The 20,161-nt window shown below is 40.6% G+C and overlaps 1 protein-coding gene across 1 annotated transcript in view; it reads right to left on the bottom strand.

The window, feature by feature from the left end:
* The window catches only part of kcnq1.2 (potassium voltage-gated channel, KQT-like subfamily, member 1.2), a 514,204-nt gene that overhangs the window by 404,545 nt on the left and 89,498 nt on the right, over positions 1-20,161 (bottom strand). Inside the window, exons 5-6 of the mRNA XM_041255488.1 lie at positions 15,888-15,984; positions 5,522-5,662 (exon numbers count right to left, since the gene is read on the bottom strand). Of these exons, the coding sequence (XP_041111422.1) occupies positions 5,522-5,662; positions 15,888-15,984 (238 nt within the window). The remainder of the gene's footprint in view (positions 1-5,521; positions 5,663-15,887; positions 15,985-20,161) is intronic.

The raw sequence follows: 20,161 nt of genomic DNA on the forward strand, positions 1-20,161 counted from the left end.
CTTAACCTCACTCTCTGCTTATTATCACTACTGGGGTTAATGTAATGGGAAGCAAGTGGCACAAGCTCCTGATAATATCAGTTTGGTTATTACCACACTCCAATTAATATTAATCACATTTATCAATCCTACAACTGATTTTCACCCTTTGGTAACTTAAAGCGTACATGAGGTGATGAGGTTTACATTACGATTCCTCATGTATCAATAATTGTTGCACATGAGATATCGCTGTAGCCCATCTGGACCATGATATGTAGGTATGTGCGTATCGCAACCTACAGAGTGTGTATTCGATCATCACATTAAGTTACAGCCCTAGTTTACATACAAGGAAGTTGCTGAACAGTATGGAAATGCTTCAAAGATACTATAGCACAATATAGCAGGTTGCATATTGAAAATATTTTATAGAAAAACTTTTCTTATCAATGAATCAACTAGTACTATGTTTTAGAGAGTTCCACAGCAAAACAAGCATCTTGTTTTGAAGATAATTTTGCCATGTTGTTGGTGAACTCCTGATAGTAAACTCTTGTTTTTTTGCCATCTTATTTCTATTTTAGACTTGTGTAGATATGTGTTTGTGTCTTGAATACACCTGCGTATGATGCTCTCTACAGTACATTTTAGAATATCACCTTTTTGCACAAAGCCTACCTATTGCATCTACTGTGTGTACTGATCAAATCTAATACAATATCCAGTTTAGCCTATTGTATTCCATGACATATCACGGAAAAACCTTATTCATGAAATCTACCACCCCATATTGAGCTTCTCCATATCTGCATGGTTGACCTTACCTGCTTTAACAAATCAAACCTGAGACACCATGCACCTGGAAAGTCATTTCAAAGCGGTGACATCACAATTGGCTACCTACCTCAGCCACCTGAAGGTATTCTCTTCTTCATCCTTTTCCTTCTTTTCAATGAAAATGATAAATTGACTAAATAAAGGTTGGTAACTAATATAACTGTGCTTTTAACTTGTATATTAAAAATAAAGCCTTATATAACAGTATTAAAGGACTGTGAACATCGTTATTTTTGGCACTTGCATTATGCAAGACCTCAGCTTTTAGTCTTAGTCCACTCACTTCTACTCATGCCCACATACACAGATGTTTGCTGTCTTATAAACCAATATGGCATTCTGAAGCTCTGCATTCTGTCCCATAGAATAGGGGGGAAAATTCCCCTTCCCAACCCTAACAAAGAAACCATACTATTGCAAACAAAGCAGCCTAAGAACATGGATATATAGCCCTCCAGATGCAATGAGCTGCAACTCTCAGCAGTTAAAGGGTAAATATGGTTCTGAATGCACAATGTCTGACATTAAGCTAGTGTAGGTATTCCCATGCACTAATCCAACCATATAGTGGCTGCAGGCAATTCTCTACTTGTGTGGTTTGTTTTGGCCACAAGTATTAGTATCAAATTCTCCAGTCTTGCACAGACTATATGTTCTTCTCCTCAGGGCATTATTTACCATCAATAAAGCCAGTGTGAGATTGAAGGAGGAACGAAGAACAGACATGGTTGTCAGACGCTAGGCCCTTTTTACCATAATGTGGTTTTCTAAAAATGGGCAGGATCCAGTTCAAACAGCAATCCTTAATGACCACCATCTGCTTTGATTTTGTATTTTCAAGAGAAACTAAATGATTCACTTTGTTGACTATCGTGCTTCACAGCTGTACCCTGCACCTGCACAAAAAGTCAAAAACAAGTTGACTCAATATTCTGGGACAAAAATGTTTCTTCTCATCAAGCCTATATGCTTATATCTTTGTAAATACTGTACAAGAAAACATTTTCATAACATAAGCCACCATGAAACCTTCAAAGGAACTATTAAAACAAGAAAACAAATAATAAATCCATGATTATAAATTATAATATATCATAATAATTGAATATATTAAATTCACTGCACAGGCCTCAGATGTGCAGTTTTTAAAGAAACACGTTTGATCCTGCTCTATTATTTGGATCTTTTTACCATTTGAGACATATTGCCAAACAAATTATTTCCATATCTGATGCCGAGAAACTAATGCATGCCTTTGTTTAATCTAGAATCGATAATTGTAATGCACTTTTTTTCTGGTGTCCCAAAACGTGTGGTATCCCGCTTGCAGCTTGTTCAGAATATCAAGCTAGAATTCTGTCTAAAACCAGGACAAGTTAACACATTATCCCTGTTTTGGCCTCTTTACACTGGCTCCCTCTGCAGTATAGAATTTATTTTAAGATGTTGATGTTAACTTACAAGGCCCTGAATTGATTAGCACCTAGTTATTTGCAAGAGTTACTGACCCCGTATCAGGATGCAGGCTGCTGTTTATTCCTAGGGTCAACAAAAGCAACACAGGAGGTAGGGTTTTTCCTTGTAGAGCTCCTAAATTATGGAATGCTCTGTTTTCGTTTGTCAGGGAAGCTGGGACCGTTACAGATTTCAAGTCAAGGCTAAAAATACACTTACAAAATGGCTTAGTGGGTTTTCATGTAACTTTAAAATTGCTGCTTTTGTATTATTATGTCTTTACTGTTATTTAAATGGTCTGACTTTGGCAGAGTAAGTAGCGGGGTTCTGAAAAATACAGTGTTACATGTCCCCATGTGTTACTACAACTGTTTAAATAATGTACCTGTAATTTTCCTTTTTGTTATTATCATCTGGACAACTTTTTACACTTATAACTTTAAAGTCTGTTTCAAAGCTCTTTTCAAAATGTCCGCTCTAGTGCACGGATAGTGTAAGGATTATTGCCCACATTGTCAAACAAGTAACACAGCAATAACGATTATAATAATTAATATTTTTTTTTTTTTTTTTTTAATCGCTCTTCCTGATTTAGAGGACAGTTCTCAAACCCCAGAGTGGACATTTTTAGAAGACCTTTAAAACAGATCTTAAAATTGTAAGTGTAAAAAGTTGTCAGGATGTTAACAATGAAAAGAAAAATTACAAGTACGTTATTTAAACAGTTGTAGAAACACATGGGGACATATAACGTTATATATTTTGGAACCCCGCTATTACTCTTATAATTCATCTGGTACTACAAGAGGTTACAGAAATCTATTTTTGCAAGCCATACTTTCAGAGTGTGAAATTGTTCCCATACTTTCAACGGCGTCTTTCCTGTCATTAACAACCAGTTCCCTTCTCTGTTCCTCTATTGGCCAGCATGCTTTCCGTCAGTCGCATGTTTTGATCCAGAAGACACTGCTAAAATGAGTGTGTAACAAGTGTGTAACAAGTAATAACAAGTGTGAAAAAAATAAACGTAAATACCTCTCATACACAATGAGATATAAGTCGTCAAACTAAGATAAAATTCTTCTTCCTCCTCCTCCTCTTCCGTTAACTTGTTTAAGAGTGTGTAGCGACTTTTCAAACAGAAAAGCTAAATAACTGGACGTCTACCAATCATGTGATTCCACATGTTGGTCAACGTCAAAATAAACCAGGGAACGCAAGCAGTTTGATATCCACACATTTATATTAAACAATTTGTTTATGTTTTAAAACAGCACATATCGCAGAAAATATTTAATAAAAATAAATTACCGTGGTTTAAAATTGCAACATGACATCCTTGAATAGCAGCACACAGCCTTAGCCCACTGCGCCACTACTCAGTTGTTGAAATGTGTTAATTTTTTAAGCTTACATTTATTTATATATATTTAGAAATAAATATTTTTAATAAATGTAGAAATTAATGTTTATATTATACATGTATAAATACATTAATAAATTAATAAATAGCAAGCCAGAAAAATATGTCATATTAATTGATTTGGCTGATGCTTTTATCCAGAGCAATTGACATTTGTATACCTATACAAAAAGTACAAAGTACATTTCATATATATATATATATATATATATATATATATATATATATATATATATATATATATATATAAAACATATTTAGTTTTTTTGTTTGTTTTTTTGTTTCGCATTTGGAGGTCACAGTACCAGTTGTTTCAGTTATAGACGTAAAACCACCAGCGGTCTGTATCATGTTTCTAATATTTTAATCCACCCTGGATCCATCCCAGGTGGTTAAGAAGTGATAGGATTAATTTTAAATAAACACAAGTGGGACTTAACTTTAGTTATCTCTGACAATTCAAAGAAAAGCTAAATATTGGCATTAAAGCTGCAATAATTGTGATGTTAGAGCTGGAATAGTAATTCTTATTTAGTCTAAATTTAATTCGCACATAAACAGTGTAGACAATTCACAATGCTAGAGACTGTATACTTTCAATATTAACATTCAATATTTCTCTGGCAACAAAAACATTGTGAACAAAAACAAAGCATCCTTGAAGGCATCATATCAGATTGAATGGTTGGTAAAGATGACATATCTTTTAACTGGACACCACCTGTAATATAATTGTATATACAGAATTATAGAATACAGTAGTGTACCATCTGTAAAGACATTGTGTTTGATTTTCCATTATGGGCAAGTTGCCTGTGTAATACATTTTCTATGGAGGGTGCAATTTGCCTGCCATTTACTCTGAAGAAGAAATATAGGCCACTTTCTGAATGTCCATATCATGGCCAGCAGGGATACAATGTGACACTGAAACGGTTAATGTTCAGTGGCTCTGTAATGGAACTTTATTGAGAGAATCATAAAATACAGCTGTGTACCAGCTGTAGAGACACAAAACAATGTCAAAGCTACAGCAAACTTCTATTTTAAATAACCGTATATCCTAAATAAAAGCATAATAAAACAAGCCAAAAAGATCATCTCAGCACAAAAAAGGCGGTCCAGTGATAATGTTGTTAATGAAGAAAAAAATATTTTAAAACCTTGATTAAAACATCTTATGACAAATGTTTTGACTAGATGTCTTCTTCAATGTCTTCAACAGTGAAATCACTGAGAAAGACTTCTAGTCAAAAGATAATTTTATTATTTTGAAGTTTCTTGCTTAATAGTGTTTACTAGTTATGGATGAGTTTCCTCAAGTAGCAAAAAGTTGGTTCATGAAACTAGGACTAAAAAAGGGAACAGTGTCAAACTTGAACTGCTGGATATACAGTTAGTTAAAAGACACTGAGGTGTTGCCCTGACAATGTTAGTTTCAGGAAATACATTTTGGGAGATGATGGCCAATAAGATAATTACAAACAAGAGGAGGCTATTTGGCCCAGCTTTGCTTCCCAGTTTCTATTAGCTGATTGATCTCAGAGACTGACATTAAGTAGGGTCTTAAAATATTCAAGTGACTCCTCATCAACAGCATGACTAAGTAACCCATTTCATACCTACACCACCCTCTGTGTGAAGAAGTGTAATTTCTTCTCCACTTAATTTCCAACTGCACCCTCTGGTCCTGGTTTCTGCACTGCACTTAAAGTATTGGTTAGGGTTAACTACTTTTGAGATTTTAAAGACTTCAATTATGTATTGTTGTGTTGACATGGCACTAGAAGCATGTTTATTTTTTCTTTGCAATAATTTACTCACCACTCCCCACCATAAGGCGTCTGCATAGCTGGCAAATCCTGTCTTCCCTTCCTCGTCTACTGCATCCTTCTCAGCCAGATACACAAAGTATGAAGAGAATATGAGCCCCAAGAAACCAATGTACAAAGTTGTAATAAGCTCCTGAAAAAAGAGAAAAATAAAGATTCAATAGACTTGTTTTCAAAGCACTTCCCCAAGTGTCAAACATGTAATTTTTTTTTTCCTGAAAGGAATCAAAACATGTTGTAACTCTACATGTTCTTCTTTCACTGTAAATCATGTGTAAATCAAGTTGTGTATTGCATTTACAGATGAATGTACAGGGACGTTTGGTTGGAGCTCGCATAGGAATACACCATTTAGGAATGGGTTCCAAAATTAAGCAAATGTGTGTTTGGTTATTGGGATGGCTTTCTGTTACAGAGAACTCCTTTTTTGCTCAGTTATTTAACCCCTACTCCACAGGGATCCACAACGGCTCTCCCTAGCAAAGACACACAACTTTGAACAGCCAGGACACGAACCTGCGCTCCTCTGACTGTATGATTCACCCTGCACACCACACCATGCAGCCGTGCTTTTAAAAGGTGAGCAACTCAGGCATGTGTTACAGTGAATTCTAACTGTCTTATAAAAGGTAATGTTCAGATGCTGCAATCTGATTGGCTGTTCAGGACTAACCGTGCAGATATTTAGCACAATGCACAGCAGAACTTATTTTAGCCTAAGCACAGTTTGATTGATCAATATCAATATCAATACACAACATATTAAACTCGAAATAAATATACACATTGGTGTGAGAGGTGTTTTAAAGTTTTTTTTAAATGAGTGCCATTCCTTTCGTCACATTTGAAATCGAAAAAACAAAAATGTAACATTTAAACGGTCCGTTGTGGAAATTCTATGATTCAGCGTGTAATTCAGCTGGTCAAATGAACTCAGTTTCTAGCTTTGTTGGTCTCCGCGCTGGTCTCAAGCGTTATGTAAACAGCGCTGACATAGACCACAATGTTAGCCTTTAGGGGCCAAGCATTTAAAAATGACTGTAATGAGTCAAAGGGGTTTCGGTCTGCAATTCAGCCTCCCAACAGTAGAAGGCATCAAACCAACTCGGGATTTCCCTTACCAAGGTCTTGTGACCATGACAAAAGTCATCTTTTTGAGGGGCGGCACCTTGGTGAGGGGCGGAAGTACGAGTATGTAAATTCCAGCCACTGGAGTCAAGTGAAATTAAGGATACCTATCAGTCTGGGATTGGTGATCCACTGACTACCGGGGCGGGGTTTGCATACTAAAGGGAACGTGCTACTGTGTTCGGGGTTGGTCCTAAGGAATAGAGGCAGGGAAAAAAAGGCTGGAGGGAAGTACTTGGGAGTTTGGACTATGTCACGAACGGAGGCCTTACTAATTTGGTTCTTTTCTGTTTTTATTCCTTTTTGTTTTATTTCTGGATTTAAGCAGAACGCGAAGAGGACTAAGAGGCTTCCATTCCTTTATTTTTGATTACCCCCGCACTCCCTCCCTCACATCCTTCTTTATTATTTTTCTTTATTTTTTGTGTAATATTAAATAAAATTTTAATTGTTACACGTAAATCACTGTCTGGAAAATCCATTTGTACTCACACGCCTCACACGTGGTGTCATTGTGGGAGATGGATCCAGCTACAGTTTTGGCGATGTTTAGGGAGCAGGAGGAGAAGCGAGAGGAGAGGGAAGCACGGCGCCAGGAACAGCTCGCCCAGTTCTTTGGTCAGCTGGTAGAGAAAATCTCGACACCAGCGGCGGAAACAGCGGTTGCCCGGATGTTTTCTTCACAACCAAAGCTACAGAAGATGACTCCGGAAGATGATCCTGAGGCGTTCTTGGTCACCTTTGAGAGAGTGGCAGAAGCAGCAGGGTGGCCCAAGGAACACTGGGCCATGAAATTGGCACCCTGTTTGACAGGACAAGCGCAAGCAGCATATAGAGCCTTGATGGCCTCGGAGGCCGCGGATTATATAAAAGTAAAAGAAGCCATTCTCTCACGCCTCGGGATCACGGAAGAAACATACCGGCGCCGTTTCCGGGAATACCAGCTGTCCAAGGGGGTGCGGCCCCGGGTTGCGGGACAGTATCTCCTGGATCAGTGCACCCGGTGGCTGCAACCGGAAGAACACACACACCAAGAACTGGTGCAGAAGATCGCCATAGAGCAGTTCACCTCCATACTACCGCCAGGAAATCGGGAGTGGGTTAAAAGGAATCAACCTACCACTCTCGAGAAGGCCATCATCCTGGCGGAGGCTTATGAGGATGCGAATGAAGACGTCGCCTCTGACCCCACTCCTGCGCCTAAACTAACCAGGACCAACCCATCAGTGAAGCCCAGAGGAGGTAACCAGACCTTCAGACCATGGAGGTCGAGGTTAGCCCCATCTTGGGCGAGAGAAAACCCCCCTAACCTGTCGGTCACCGACTCACAGGACAAGCAAACCCCGTTGGTGCCTTCTACCCCAGTTTGTTACCGATGCAATGAGCCCGGACATATAGCCAGGGATTGTCCGATGATGGAGGTAGACCTGGCAAGAAGATCCTGGTCGGCAGTAACAGGTAAGAACACTGGGGAATGTTGGGAGGGCCCTTATCAATTAAGAGTACAGGTCGGGGATAAGAGTACTAATGCATTTGCAGACTCTGGGTGTGCACAAACATTGATTCGACAAGCTCTTTTGGAGGGGGTAACCTGGGAGCCACAGGGTAAAGTGGCTATCTCATGTATCCACGGAGAAACTCGGGTTTATCCCACCACTAAAGTTAGACTTACTGTTGATGGTTACTCAGCTTACGTTAAAGTGGCTGTAGCGCAATGTTTACCATACCCTGTTCTCCTGGGAAGAGACTGGCCGTTTTTTGATCGTATTTTAGGTCGGGAAATGGTCTTAGTTTCTACCAGGGGACAATCTAAGCAACGGGAGAAAACAATTGGCGAGATTTTCCCGTTACAATCCGACCTGTTTAACCCTAAAATCCGCCCAAGAAAAACAAAGAGAGAGCGCAGGGTGGAAAAATATGAGGGAACTCTGAGACGACAAGGGGAGGGGTCTGACTCAAAGGTAAACCAATCTTGTAAACGGCAGGGTAAAGGAGTAGGTGTTCAGTGTGACCGGGGCTGCGAGGTTACTGATGTGGAAGGTCACATAATAAAAGACACTCCTCTCAGCGTACCTAATCATTGGGACCGAGATATTGACCTGGGCTATGAACAACAAAATGATCCCACATTACAGTATGCTTGGAAACAGGTTAGATATGTTGAGGGGAAGGATATGCAGGAAGGACAACCAGTGGTATTTCCGCATTTTTCTGTATCTGGGCACTTATTATATAGAATAACCCGGGCTCCCGGGACGGGACAGCTCGTAAAACAGTTATTGGTTCCTAGGCCTTTTCAGTCAGAAGTCATGAGATTGGCGCATGACATTCCATTTGCAGGTCATTTAGGAACTGAAAAGACTCAGGAACGAATTCTGGCCCGGTTTTTTTGGCCAGGGGTTTATGGTCTTGTGCGGAAGTATGTATCTGAGTGTCCGGAATGTCAATTAGCTGCCCCTAAGTTAGTTCGCCCCGCACCTCTGGTCTCACTGCCAATTATTGGAGTACCGTTTGAGAGGATTGGTGTAGATTTAGTAGGCCCTCTGGAGGGAGCAGAGTCAGGATATCGGTATATTTTGGTAGTAGTGGACTACGCAACACGATATCCAGAAGCTGTTCCCTTACGCTCTATGAGTGCAGAAGTAGTAGCAAATGAATTGGTTAAAATATTTTCTAGGGTGGGAATCCCGAAAGAAATTCTCACTGATCAGGGCACTAATTTTATGTCTGGCTGTATTCAGCAATTATACAAATTATTGAAAATCCGTTCAATTAGAACCTCAGTTTTTCATCCTCAAACGGATGGGCTTGTTGAACGATTTAATCAGACTTTAAAAAGTATGTTGCGCCGCTTTGTAGATCAGGAGAAACGTAATTGGGCTAAACTGCTTCCCTACTTGCTCTTTGCAGTTCGTGAGGTACCACAATCCTCAACGGGGTTCTCTCCGTTTGAGCTCTTGTACGGTCGGCAGCCGCGGGGTATCTTGGATCTCATAAGAGAAGGCTGGGAAGAACAGTCAAAAGACTCTAAAAATATAGTGAAATATGTATTACAGCTACGCGATCGCTTAGAATTAGTCGGTCGATTGGCACATGACAATCTCAAAGTGGCACAGCAGAAGCAGCAGCAAAGCTACAATAAAAATGCAAGAATTAGGAACTTTCGACCTGGAGACAAAGTGTTGTTGTTGCTTCCCTCATCAGAATCTAAGTTGTTTGCTAAATGGCAGGGTCCCTTTGAGGTCATTCGAGCAATTGGAAAAGTTAATTATGAGATCCGACAGCCTGGGCGTCGGAAGGAAAATCAAATTTATCATGTTAATCTCCTCAAACCGTGGAAAGAACGGGAGGTCCATTTTATATCTCCCGAACAGGAGGGAGAGGACTATGGACCCTCAATTGAGCCAGTATCAGCAGCTGGGGTTCCGATGGGGGAACAATTAACTCCTGATCAACGCAAAGAGGTAAGCAATTTAATCAAAATGTTTGGTGATGTGTTTTCTAACGTGCCCGGAAGAACGCATTTGATTGAACATGCTATTATCACTCCGCCAGGTCTGAGAGTTAGACAGAGACCGTATCGCATTCCAGAAAGTCGGAGAGATTCTGTCCGGAGGGAGGTGGAGTGTATGTTGAAACTTGGGATAATTGAACCTTCCCGAAGTGAGTGGTGTAGCCCAATTGTACCAATAGACAAACCAGATGGGTCACTACGGTTATGTATAGACTTTAGGAGGGTGAATGCTATCTCTAAGTTTGATGCATATCCCATGCCTCGAGTAGATGAACTCTTAGACAAGCTGGGGCGAGCTCGGTTTATTTCAACTTTGGATCTGACGAAAGGATACTGGCAAATTCCATTAGCAAAAGCCTCTCGTGAGAAAACGGCATTCTCAACCCCAGATGGTCTTTTTCAATTTTGTACTATGCCGTTCGGACTTCATGGAGCTCCCGCAACTTTCCAGAGACTGATGGACAGGGTATTACAACCTCATCGAGAGTATGCAGCTGCATATATCGATGATGTAGTCATATACAGTTCTTCCTGGAAAGAACATTTGAGTAGATTAAAAGCCGTCCTACAGTCTCTGAGGAAGGCGGGACTCACAGAGAACATGGCAAAGTGCGCTATTGGAAAAGAAGAAACAAAATATTTAGGTTTCATAATGGGTAAGGGTAGAGTGAAACCGTTGGTTTCAAAAGTCCAGGCTTTGTTGGATTCACCGGTACCTACCACAAAAACCCAGGTGAGATCACTGTTAGGGTTGGCTGGTTATTACCGCCGCTTTATTCCACACTTTTCCACTATAGCCGCCCCTCTCACTGATCTCACTAAAAAGAACGCTCCAAATAAAATTAAGTGGAGTGCAGAGTGTCAGACAGCCTTTGAATCTATTAAAACTAATTTGAGTCAGGCCCCAGCATTAGTAAGCCCGGATTTCAGCCGAGAGTTCATCCTTCAGACCGATGCATCACAGACTGGTCTGGGGGCGGTTCTGTCCCAGGAAAAAAATGGTATAGAACACCCAATATTATATATTAGTCGGAAGTTACTGCCGAGAGAACAAAGGTACTCTGTGGTAGAGAAAGAATGCCTGGCAGTAAAATGGGCAGTGGAGTCCTTAAAATACTATCTTCTGGGACGACCCTTTGTACTCATCACAGATCATGCCCCTTTAAAGTGGTTAGACACAATGAAGGATTCAAACGCTAGGATTACGCGGTGGTACCTGGCGCTCCAGCCCTTCGCCTTTCAACTAAGGCATCGTGCCGGTAAGTTACATCAAAACGCTGATTTTTTGTCCCGGGAGGGAGGGGAAAAGGAAGGGTTAGAGGTTTCCGAGTGTTCCTTCGGCTCCACTCTGAGGGGTGGGATATGTGATGAGTCAAAGGGGTTTCGGTCTGCAATTCAGCCTCCCAACAGTAGAAGGCATCAAACCAACTCGGGATTTCCCTTACCAAGGTCTTGTGACCATGACAAAAGTCATCTTTTTGAAGGGCGGCACCTTGGTGAGGGGCGGAAGTACGAGTATGTAAATTCCAGCCACTGGAGTCAAGTGAAATTAAGGATACCTATCAGTCTGGGATCACTGTCTGGAAAATCCATTTGTACTCACACGCCTCACAATGACAATAATGTATTTGTCAATAATTAAAATATATACAAAAGGAAACAGACAAACCATCCATGCATTACTACCGGTGACCTGGAGAAGCTACAAAACTGATCTGCTCTTTCTAGCTGCACACCCTCTGGTCTGGTGCATAAGACTGGCTGGATATTCAATTACACCTGGCCAGGCATCACAGAGAAGGGCCATGTGGAGTGCCATTTGTGCCTAAACTATTAATCAATTAATTAGTAAATTAATCAATTAATTAATCAATTTGTGCATACATTCATAGATTAATTTGTCAATTCGGTCATCAATTCATACATTAATTAGCCAATTCATCCATATGAAAGGCTTGACAGGTTTCTGGGTGAATCGATTGCTCCACGATTGACCGGTGAATTAATAAATTGAAAGGTGACTTGCCAACTGTCAGTCTCGCACTGTGCCAAAAAGCGTAACCATTTCTAGCCAATTGGAGCAGGTACTAAAATTGCAACCAATGAGAATCCAGTCTCAAGCAAAACTGCTTCCACCAATAACCTTACAGTTTACTGTTACATTGCTGCTGTGATCTGGAACTCATAGAATGGCTACAGTCGATTGCTGAGGTTAACTATTACTACGAATGCAGATAAGTCTGGCTCGTTTGCATAGTGGTTAAGATGCTTGCTTGTGGACTGTGGGGTTACTAGCTCACACACAGCCTCCGGCATGTTACATATTTGTTTTTTTCTTCCTGTCTGCCAATTACTTTTTTTCTACAGACAAATGTTTGCCCCACCTTGGATTTGTGCCAGCGGATTATGTTGTTTATCAGATTGTCTTGCTATGTATTTTCTCCATTGGTTTTTATACTGTATGTACTGGGTCTACATGTGTTCTTGATTTGTAATTGGTTTATAATCCTTACATGTCATAATAGAGGGTGCGCTTCAGGATATCTGTTTAAGAGGAGCAAAACATTACAGTACTTCCCACAATTACATACACACACTCTAACACATCTGAGAGGCTTGCGCGTAAAAATGTTTATTAAAAATGAACAATGGATCAGTGCTGGGTCCAAACCCCATCCTTCATGGCTAGGCATTTGAAATTCTAATTTGTTTGAAGATTTATAATATAAGGATTTCTCAAACAAAAGAAAACAAATCAGAAAACCTTTTGACCACTCCCTCTAAATTGTTTCCCCATAAAAAGCAATGTTTTTGTAACAGTAGCTCTAGAAGAGGGAGATGATTTATTGTAAACCTCTTTAAACATAATCTACTGTACTTAGACACACCTGGGCAAAATTAATGAAATTGCACTCAATATAAGTAGCACTCATTTAATGATCCCTGAAGTCACCAGGTGCATTCCTTTTAACAACCAGCTGGTAGTAATTTTCATCATCTGAGCTTACTGGCTCTCGTACTTCTACTACAATCTGGTGTTGGATTAGCTTTTGGCTGCCACGCACAAAGAATGTTTGTGTTCCTACTTCATCAAGGTAAAAATTTCACTTGTACATCATTCTGCTACATTTTTTGTAAAAATGTTTTACCAATACAAATCATGAAGGTGTTACTGATCTAAGAGAAAACACTTCTATGGTGTAATATATCGGGAGCATGTTACTAGCCGTGTTGGTTTAAAACACACTACAACTAGGCCATGAACAGAGAATGGAAAATAAATGCTTGTTTTGGTTTTGTGTAAGAGAATATGTTAAGTGTTTTTTTGTATAAGAGAATATGTTTAGTGTTTTTTTTTTTTTTTTTTTTTTTTTGTTATGGTTCAGTCTTTGCTTTTATAACATATGTATTCTTTAGCTAGTTAAACTTTTCACAGAAATTAACCCCAGTTAATACTTTCACTAATAATTATACAAATTATTCTTAGTTTTGACTTCTATCTAAATAGCGAATGCTCAGAGTAAATGTAGAGGAATGCATTTCCCAAACCATTGTGTGATTTTCAAAAGTGTCTGCAATGTTTAAAAACACGTTTGTTTGGAATTCAAACATTTACCCCTGGAAAAATTGCAGTCTGAAAAAAAATATAAAAATAAATCAAAGATCAGAAAATAAATAAATGAAGCCTAATAATGTGCCTTTATTTTTCTTTTCTTGGACGGTAGCAAACTCTCATTGTATGACACATGGGTGCAGGTGGGGGATCCATTTTATTTCTCTAAAATACTGGCAATGAACTAGGCTTCCTGGCACTGCCGTTTTAAGAAATACAAATACATTATCTCAAATTGAAAGGATTACATCTGTGCTGTTTATTAAGATATTTAGGCCAAAATGAATGACAACTGATAACACCGTGTAACAATTATTTTTTTTTTTGGTTCCTGGGTAGTAAGTGTTATTTTCTAATTGCTTATGCATCAAAAGTATAGAAAATGGCTATTATTCCCCACAAACTTTGCTTTTGTGACCAGGACAGTGATATTTTGAAATTTACCTATTTTCCAGAACATTCCAGACAGATTCAGTGCTGAGTAAACTTGAAGTAACTTCTAGAACTTTCCGGTAATATAAATAGTAGTATAAATACAGGGGCCTTAAGCCCACCAGTTCAGTTTAATTCCAGCTGCATAAGTGGATACATATCTGCATTTTTCTGAGATGGCATCAAGAGGCTGCAATGGTGGCATTCCTGATGGGTCTCCAAGGTGGTTTTACCGAGTTTCCCTGCTATCTTTGCCTTTGGGACAGCAGGGACAACAAGGCGCACTACCACAGGCGGGACTGGCCACAGTGGACCGAGTTCTCTGTGGGGAGGAACAACGTCAAGTGGGAGCCACTGGTGGACCCCCGGAAGGCTCTGATGCCACCACTGCACATCAAATTGGGCCTTATGAAACAATCTGTCAGAGCTCTAGATAAGGAGTCGGCAGCCTTCAAGTACCTTCAAGACTTCTTCCCTAAGCTGTCTGAGGCAAAGGTCAAAGCCGGTGTCTTCGTCGGACCACAGATAAAGAAAATCCTGGAGCGCAATGAATTCCCCAAGAAGCTCACTAGTAAGGAGAAGGTGGCATTGAACAGCTTTGTCGCAGTGGTTCGGGGCTTCCTGGGCAATCACAAGGCCGAAAACTATGTGGAGCTGGTTGAGACTGGTGAAGAACTACGGCACAATGGGCTGTAGGATGTCCATCAAAGTCCATGTCCTTGATGCTCATCTTGATAAATTCAAGAACATGGGAGCGTACTCGGAGGAGCAAGGCGAGCGCTTCCACCAGGATATACTGGACTTTGAACGCCGCTACCAAGGACAGTATAACGAGAACATGATGGGAGACTACATTTGGGGGCTGATTCGTGAAAGTGATTTACAGTATAATTGTAAATCCCGAAAAACTACTCACTTCTAAATCTTTTGTAGTCCTTTTTGTATTATTTTAGTATAAATACATGTTAATTTGGATTCATATGTTGTTTTTTTCTGACTACGTGAACGAAAAGACCGTTTTCTCAATGGAAATAGGTAAATTTCAAAATATCACTGCCCTGGTCACAAAAGCAAAGTTTGTGGGGAATAATAGCCATTTTCTATACTTTTGAGGCATAAGCAATTAGGAAATAACACTTACTACCCAGGAACAAAAATTGTGTTACATAGTGTAATTTGATATTGTAGTACTAAATTGACTTTAGTTCTTGCATGTGTACTTAGGTTACTTCTAGTTTATTTGTATTCTCATCGGCGTGTAAAGATTTCTTAACTATTTTATAGATAAGCAAGGTGTCGGCTGAGCTTGAATCTCTATATCCCTATTGAGCTTGAAGGAGCGGGTTGAACACTAATAAGCCTGTGCAGCTCTATTAAAAATAAAACACTGCGTTAGACAACACAGGACACAGCAAAGGTAATGTATACATTTCTTGTAAACTTTTCAGGTTGTTATATAACATTTTAATGCCCGCTTCTGTTTAGACCATTAAAATACAGCAAAGATACAATAGTAAAGCTAACACACTGTTAAAGTCTGTTTTAATGACTAAAATAGATGATACAGTTTTAGACTTCTTTAGGTTTCTTAAACAACACTCTATAAACATGTTCTAAATATCAAATATCAGAACTATTGAACTATTGGCAGTTCTTTTTAAACTGAATTACCTGTCTATGAATGAAAACCACAGAACCCAAGAGTCTCCACGTGCCGCCCTGTCGATCAACATGAAGCATTCGAAGGATCTGGAGGAACCGAATTCCCCTACAAAGGCAATTAAGACTGCTTTAGAACAGAAAACCATAACAAATGTATGGACGAGAAGAGTCCACTAAGCCCATCTAAGCTTGCCCGGTACCTAGTAGCTGATTGATCTCAGAAATTTCAAAGGTTGGGTCTTACAGGATCCAATTGTTCTGCCTCAATAACATATACAGTACCGTTTTTAAACCACAGCTCTGTAGTATCAAACTACAAATGCACACTGACAGTCTGATACAATACTGTGCAATATGTGTTCCAAATCCTCTGCATGCTACTTAAGTGTAATATGCTGGAATTTACTGGTATAGCATGTGCTTTTAGGGATGTTTAGAAAGTTCTAAAGAACTGTGTCGAAGTTATTTAGAATGATTATTTGTATCCTGTAGCTCTCCCTCTGGTGGAGGAGGCAGAGGCAGCTCCTGCTACTCTCCTCCTGGTGGTGGAAGCAGTGGAGGCAGAGGTAGCTCCTGCTGCTCTCCTAATGCAGTGGAAGTGAGAACAGCTCCCCCTTGGGCTTTGAACGCCTGTGCTCCCCCCCGTCTAGGCGCTGGATGCTTGGCTCCCCCCGTCTGGGCACTGCAGAACCTGATACCTGGGCTGCTGTTCTGTTTATCGTTGCCTCCAGGTAGCACAGGACTAACTCCACACCCTCCTCCAGGATGTTTGGGTGTGTTCCCTCTCATATGCCTCCCATCGCTCTGTGCCCATCAGCCACAGGACCCAGATGGCTATGGGCATAGACTGGGCCTCCAGCCCAGCACTGTCCTGGATCCAGTCCCTCAGCTTGATGGCGTCTTCTGCCACTGCCCTTTTTTTGTTTTTTCATATATCTGAGGTACTCTTCCTGGCCTGAGCCAGAAAAGAGTACACACGCAGACAGGCAGTACTGGCAGATGAAAACTGAGATGCTGTGGTGCTCAGTGCATTTAATGACACACAGAAAATAAAGTGCTGAACAAAACAGAACACAGAGCTTTGGGCCAAAATAAATAGACAAACAAAACGAACAGACACCAACAAACAGTGTGGACGAATGCTAAACACAAAACAAGTATGGTGCTGGTTCTTCCAGCACTCGTAGCAGTTGTTATATTTACTTTCTCTTTCATTTCTTTTTTTGTTTTTAATTCTCCACTCACTGAACACACAACCCCCGAGTGAGCACAATGTGCATCTATATATACTGTTGTGCCAGCTTTCAATTACTAATTAATTATTCACTTGAATCTCAGCACATGAACTAATTTGTTCAACCCCATGCTTGCATATTATTAAATACTTTAAATGCATGTGAAGTGATCCCCGTGCCTAAATACAACTATATATTTTAAATCACTTGTGCTACACAGACCCATTTATATCCCGTGCACCAATACCTATACCAATCCAACATTAACACACCACACGTAACATATAACACACAAATACACACAGGTGCAAAGCACACTGCACACCCGTCCATGTGTGTATTATGTGTTAACTGTTGCGTATGATTTAATGTTGGTGTACATATATTAGTGCAGTGGATATAATGTGGGACATTTAGCACTAGTGTTGTTAAAATATATAGTTGTATTTAGGCGGATTGCACAATCACTTCACGTGCAGATAAAATGTGTATTAATATGTGAGCACGGAGAATGCACAAATTAATTCAAGTGAATAATTAATTAGTAGTTAAATTCCAGCACAGCTGGGTCACTCAGGGTTGTGTCTGGGAGTGGAGAATGGGAGAGAGAAGGAGAAAATAATTAAAAAAACAAAAAGCAAAACAAATGCTACTTGTGCGAGAAGACTCGCACGATACTTGTTTTGGGGTTCATCCACCATTTGTTAGTCTGTCTATTTGTTTTGGCCACCGCGCCGTCTGCTTTGTTCAGTGTTTGTGTTTTGTTAAACATTTTTACTTTACAATAAATCGGCGCAAAGCACAATTTCATCACTCACAAGTCCTGTCTGTGTTCATTTCTGGTCTGACATCACCACTACAGCCTGCTTGTCACATGTGATGTTAGAGTGGGATAACAGTGCCTCCAAGTGTCAGATCAGGGATATTGCGGGTACTTTTTTTTTTTATGGACTTTTTTTTTTTTAAGTGTTTTTTTTTTTTTTGTGAGAGAATTATTGAAAAAAAAAAATGTGAAAGAACATCCAGAGAAGGCAACAACAGCATCACCAGCCACAGCCGGAGGAACAGCAGCCCAGATGTTACTTCTGTGGAGGTGGGCACTACGTGATCAGCAGCCCTGTCCATCAGGAGAGGGAGAAGCAATGGTCACCATGGGCTCCACTACCAGCAGGGGGAGGTAGACTGCTGCTCCCACCACCCCAGCAGCAACAGTAATAGTGGCCAAAGGAGCCAGAGAACTTGTTTCCCTCGTGCACCTAGTGGGGGAAAGAGGATCACCGCTGGAGGGAATGCTCCAAGGTTCCATCGAGCTGGTGCAGAAGATGTGAGGAAGGAGGACAGGACTGGTCGGGATGCCCCTATGCCAAACCAGCAACTCCAAGGGCCTGCAACGCCTAGGGCTTCCATGCCTGCAACCCCTAGGGCTGCCAAGCCTACAATGCCTAGGGCTGCCAAGCCTGCAATGCCTAGCGCTGCCGAGCCTGCACTGCTTAGGGCTGCCGAGTCACCATCGCCTGGGGGTGCCTACACGACATCACGCGGGGAGTCCTGTTCGCCATCGCAGGGGGATGCCCGTGTGCTACGGCCGGGAGAGACATGCCCTGGAGGTCATTTGCTGCTGACCTGCGGGGATTTGCTGGGGTTAGTGAAGCCAGCCTTGGAACTGTCAACCTTTCCGCTGACAGCACTGCCACTGGTAGCATCGCCGCTGCCAGGATCACCTCAGCTGGAGGAGCCATCCTTAGAGTTGTCAGGATGTCTGTTGACAGCCTCGCCATTGGCAGCTTTAATGCTGCCAGGTGTGCTACAGGAGGAAGCAGCCTTTCCACTGCCAAGACTACCACGTCTGGAGGAGCCAGACTGGGAGCCATTAATGGCTCCACTGACAGCATTTCCGCTGTCAGCCAGGAGACTGGCAGCATTTCCGAGTATGCCACCCTGCTGTCAGCTTTGCTGCTGACAGCCTTATGACCTGTGGGCCCCTTGAAGCCTCCGGTTCTGGCCCAGGACTTTGTGCTGGACTTTTGGGCTTTTAAGGGGGGAGGTGGCCGTTGAGGCCATGGGGGGCCAAGGGGGTTGGTATGTGGCAGTGTGCCCCCGCCCATGTGTGTATTATGTTAAGGTTAGTGTGTGTGTGTGTGTGTGTGTGTGTGTGTGTGTGTGTGTGTGTGTGTGTGTGTATATATATATATATATATATATATATATATATATATATATATATATATATATATATATAGGTGCACAGGATATAATGTGGGATATTTAGAACAAGTGTCAAAATATATAGTTGTATTTAGGCACAGGGATTGCACAATCACTTTATGTGCAGATAAAATGTGTATTAATATGGGAATACACAAATGAGTTCACGTGCTGGGTTCAAGTGACTAAAGTAATTGAATCTCAGCACAGCTGTATAAATAACTGCACAATTCACTCACTCGTGTTTGTGTGTTCAGGAGTGAGAATGAGAGAGAAGGAGAAAATAATAATAATTAAAAAAAAAGCAAAACAGATGCTACTTGTGTGAGTGCTCTATGCATCTAAGGCTACAACAACAGGATTGTTACTTTTACTGGCCAGATGCATGATATTAAAAAGATGTCTAGTTTTATCTGATGAATGTCTCTTTTTCATAAACCCAGTTTGGTCTGAATGAATCAGATATGGAAGAACACTTTCTAGTTTTACTTATTATCTTAATATCAGTATTTATTAATGATAGTGGACAATAATTCCCAAAAAGTGAAGGGTATTTATTTATTTTCAAAAGAAGACTGTGACATTAAATTGCAAGTATATAAATAATTGACCATTTTAAAAAAGAGAGGAGAGATAAGGGACCAAAAACGTTTGTAAAATTAGATCGGGTATCCATCCTAGCCAGGAAATTTTCCATGAAGCATGGCAAACACAGCTTTTTGCAATTCTTCAGTTGTGTACAGAGAGTACAGGTATTTTAAATGATTACAAACACATTTATTTGGGACATGTCGGATTCAGGTTTATATAGAATTGGTGTAGAAGAACTTGAATGTTTCATTG

The sequence above is a fragment of the Polyodon spathula genome, chromosome 7 (assembly GCF_017654505.1).
Source record: "Polyodon spathula isolate WHYD16114869_AA chromosome 7, ASM1765450v1, whole genome shotgun sequence".
Taxonomy (NCBI): domain Eukaryota; kingdom Metazoa; phylum Chordata; class Actinopteri; order Acipenseriformes; family Polyodontidae; genus Polyodon; species Polyodon spathula.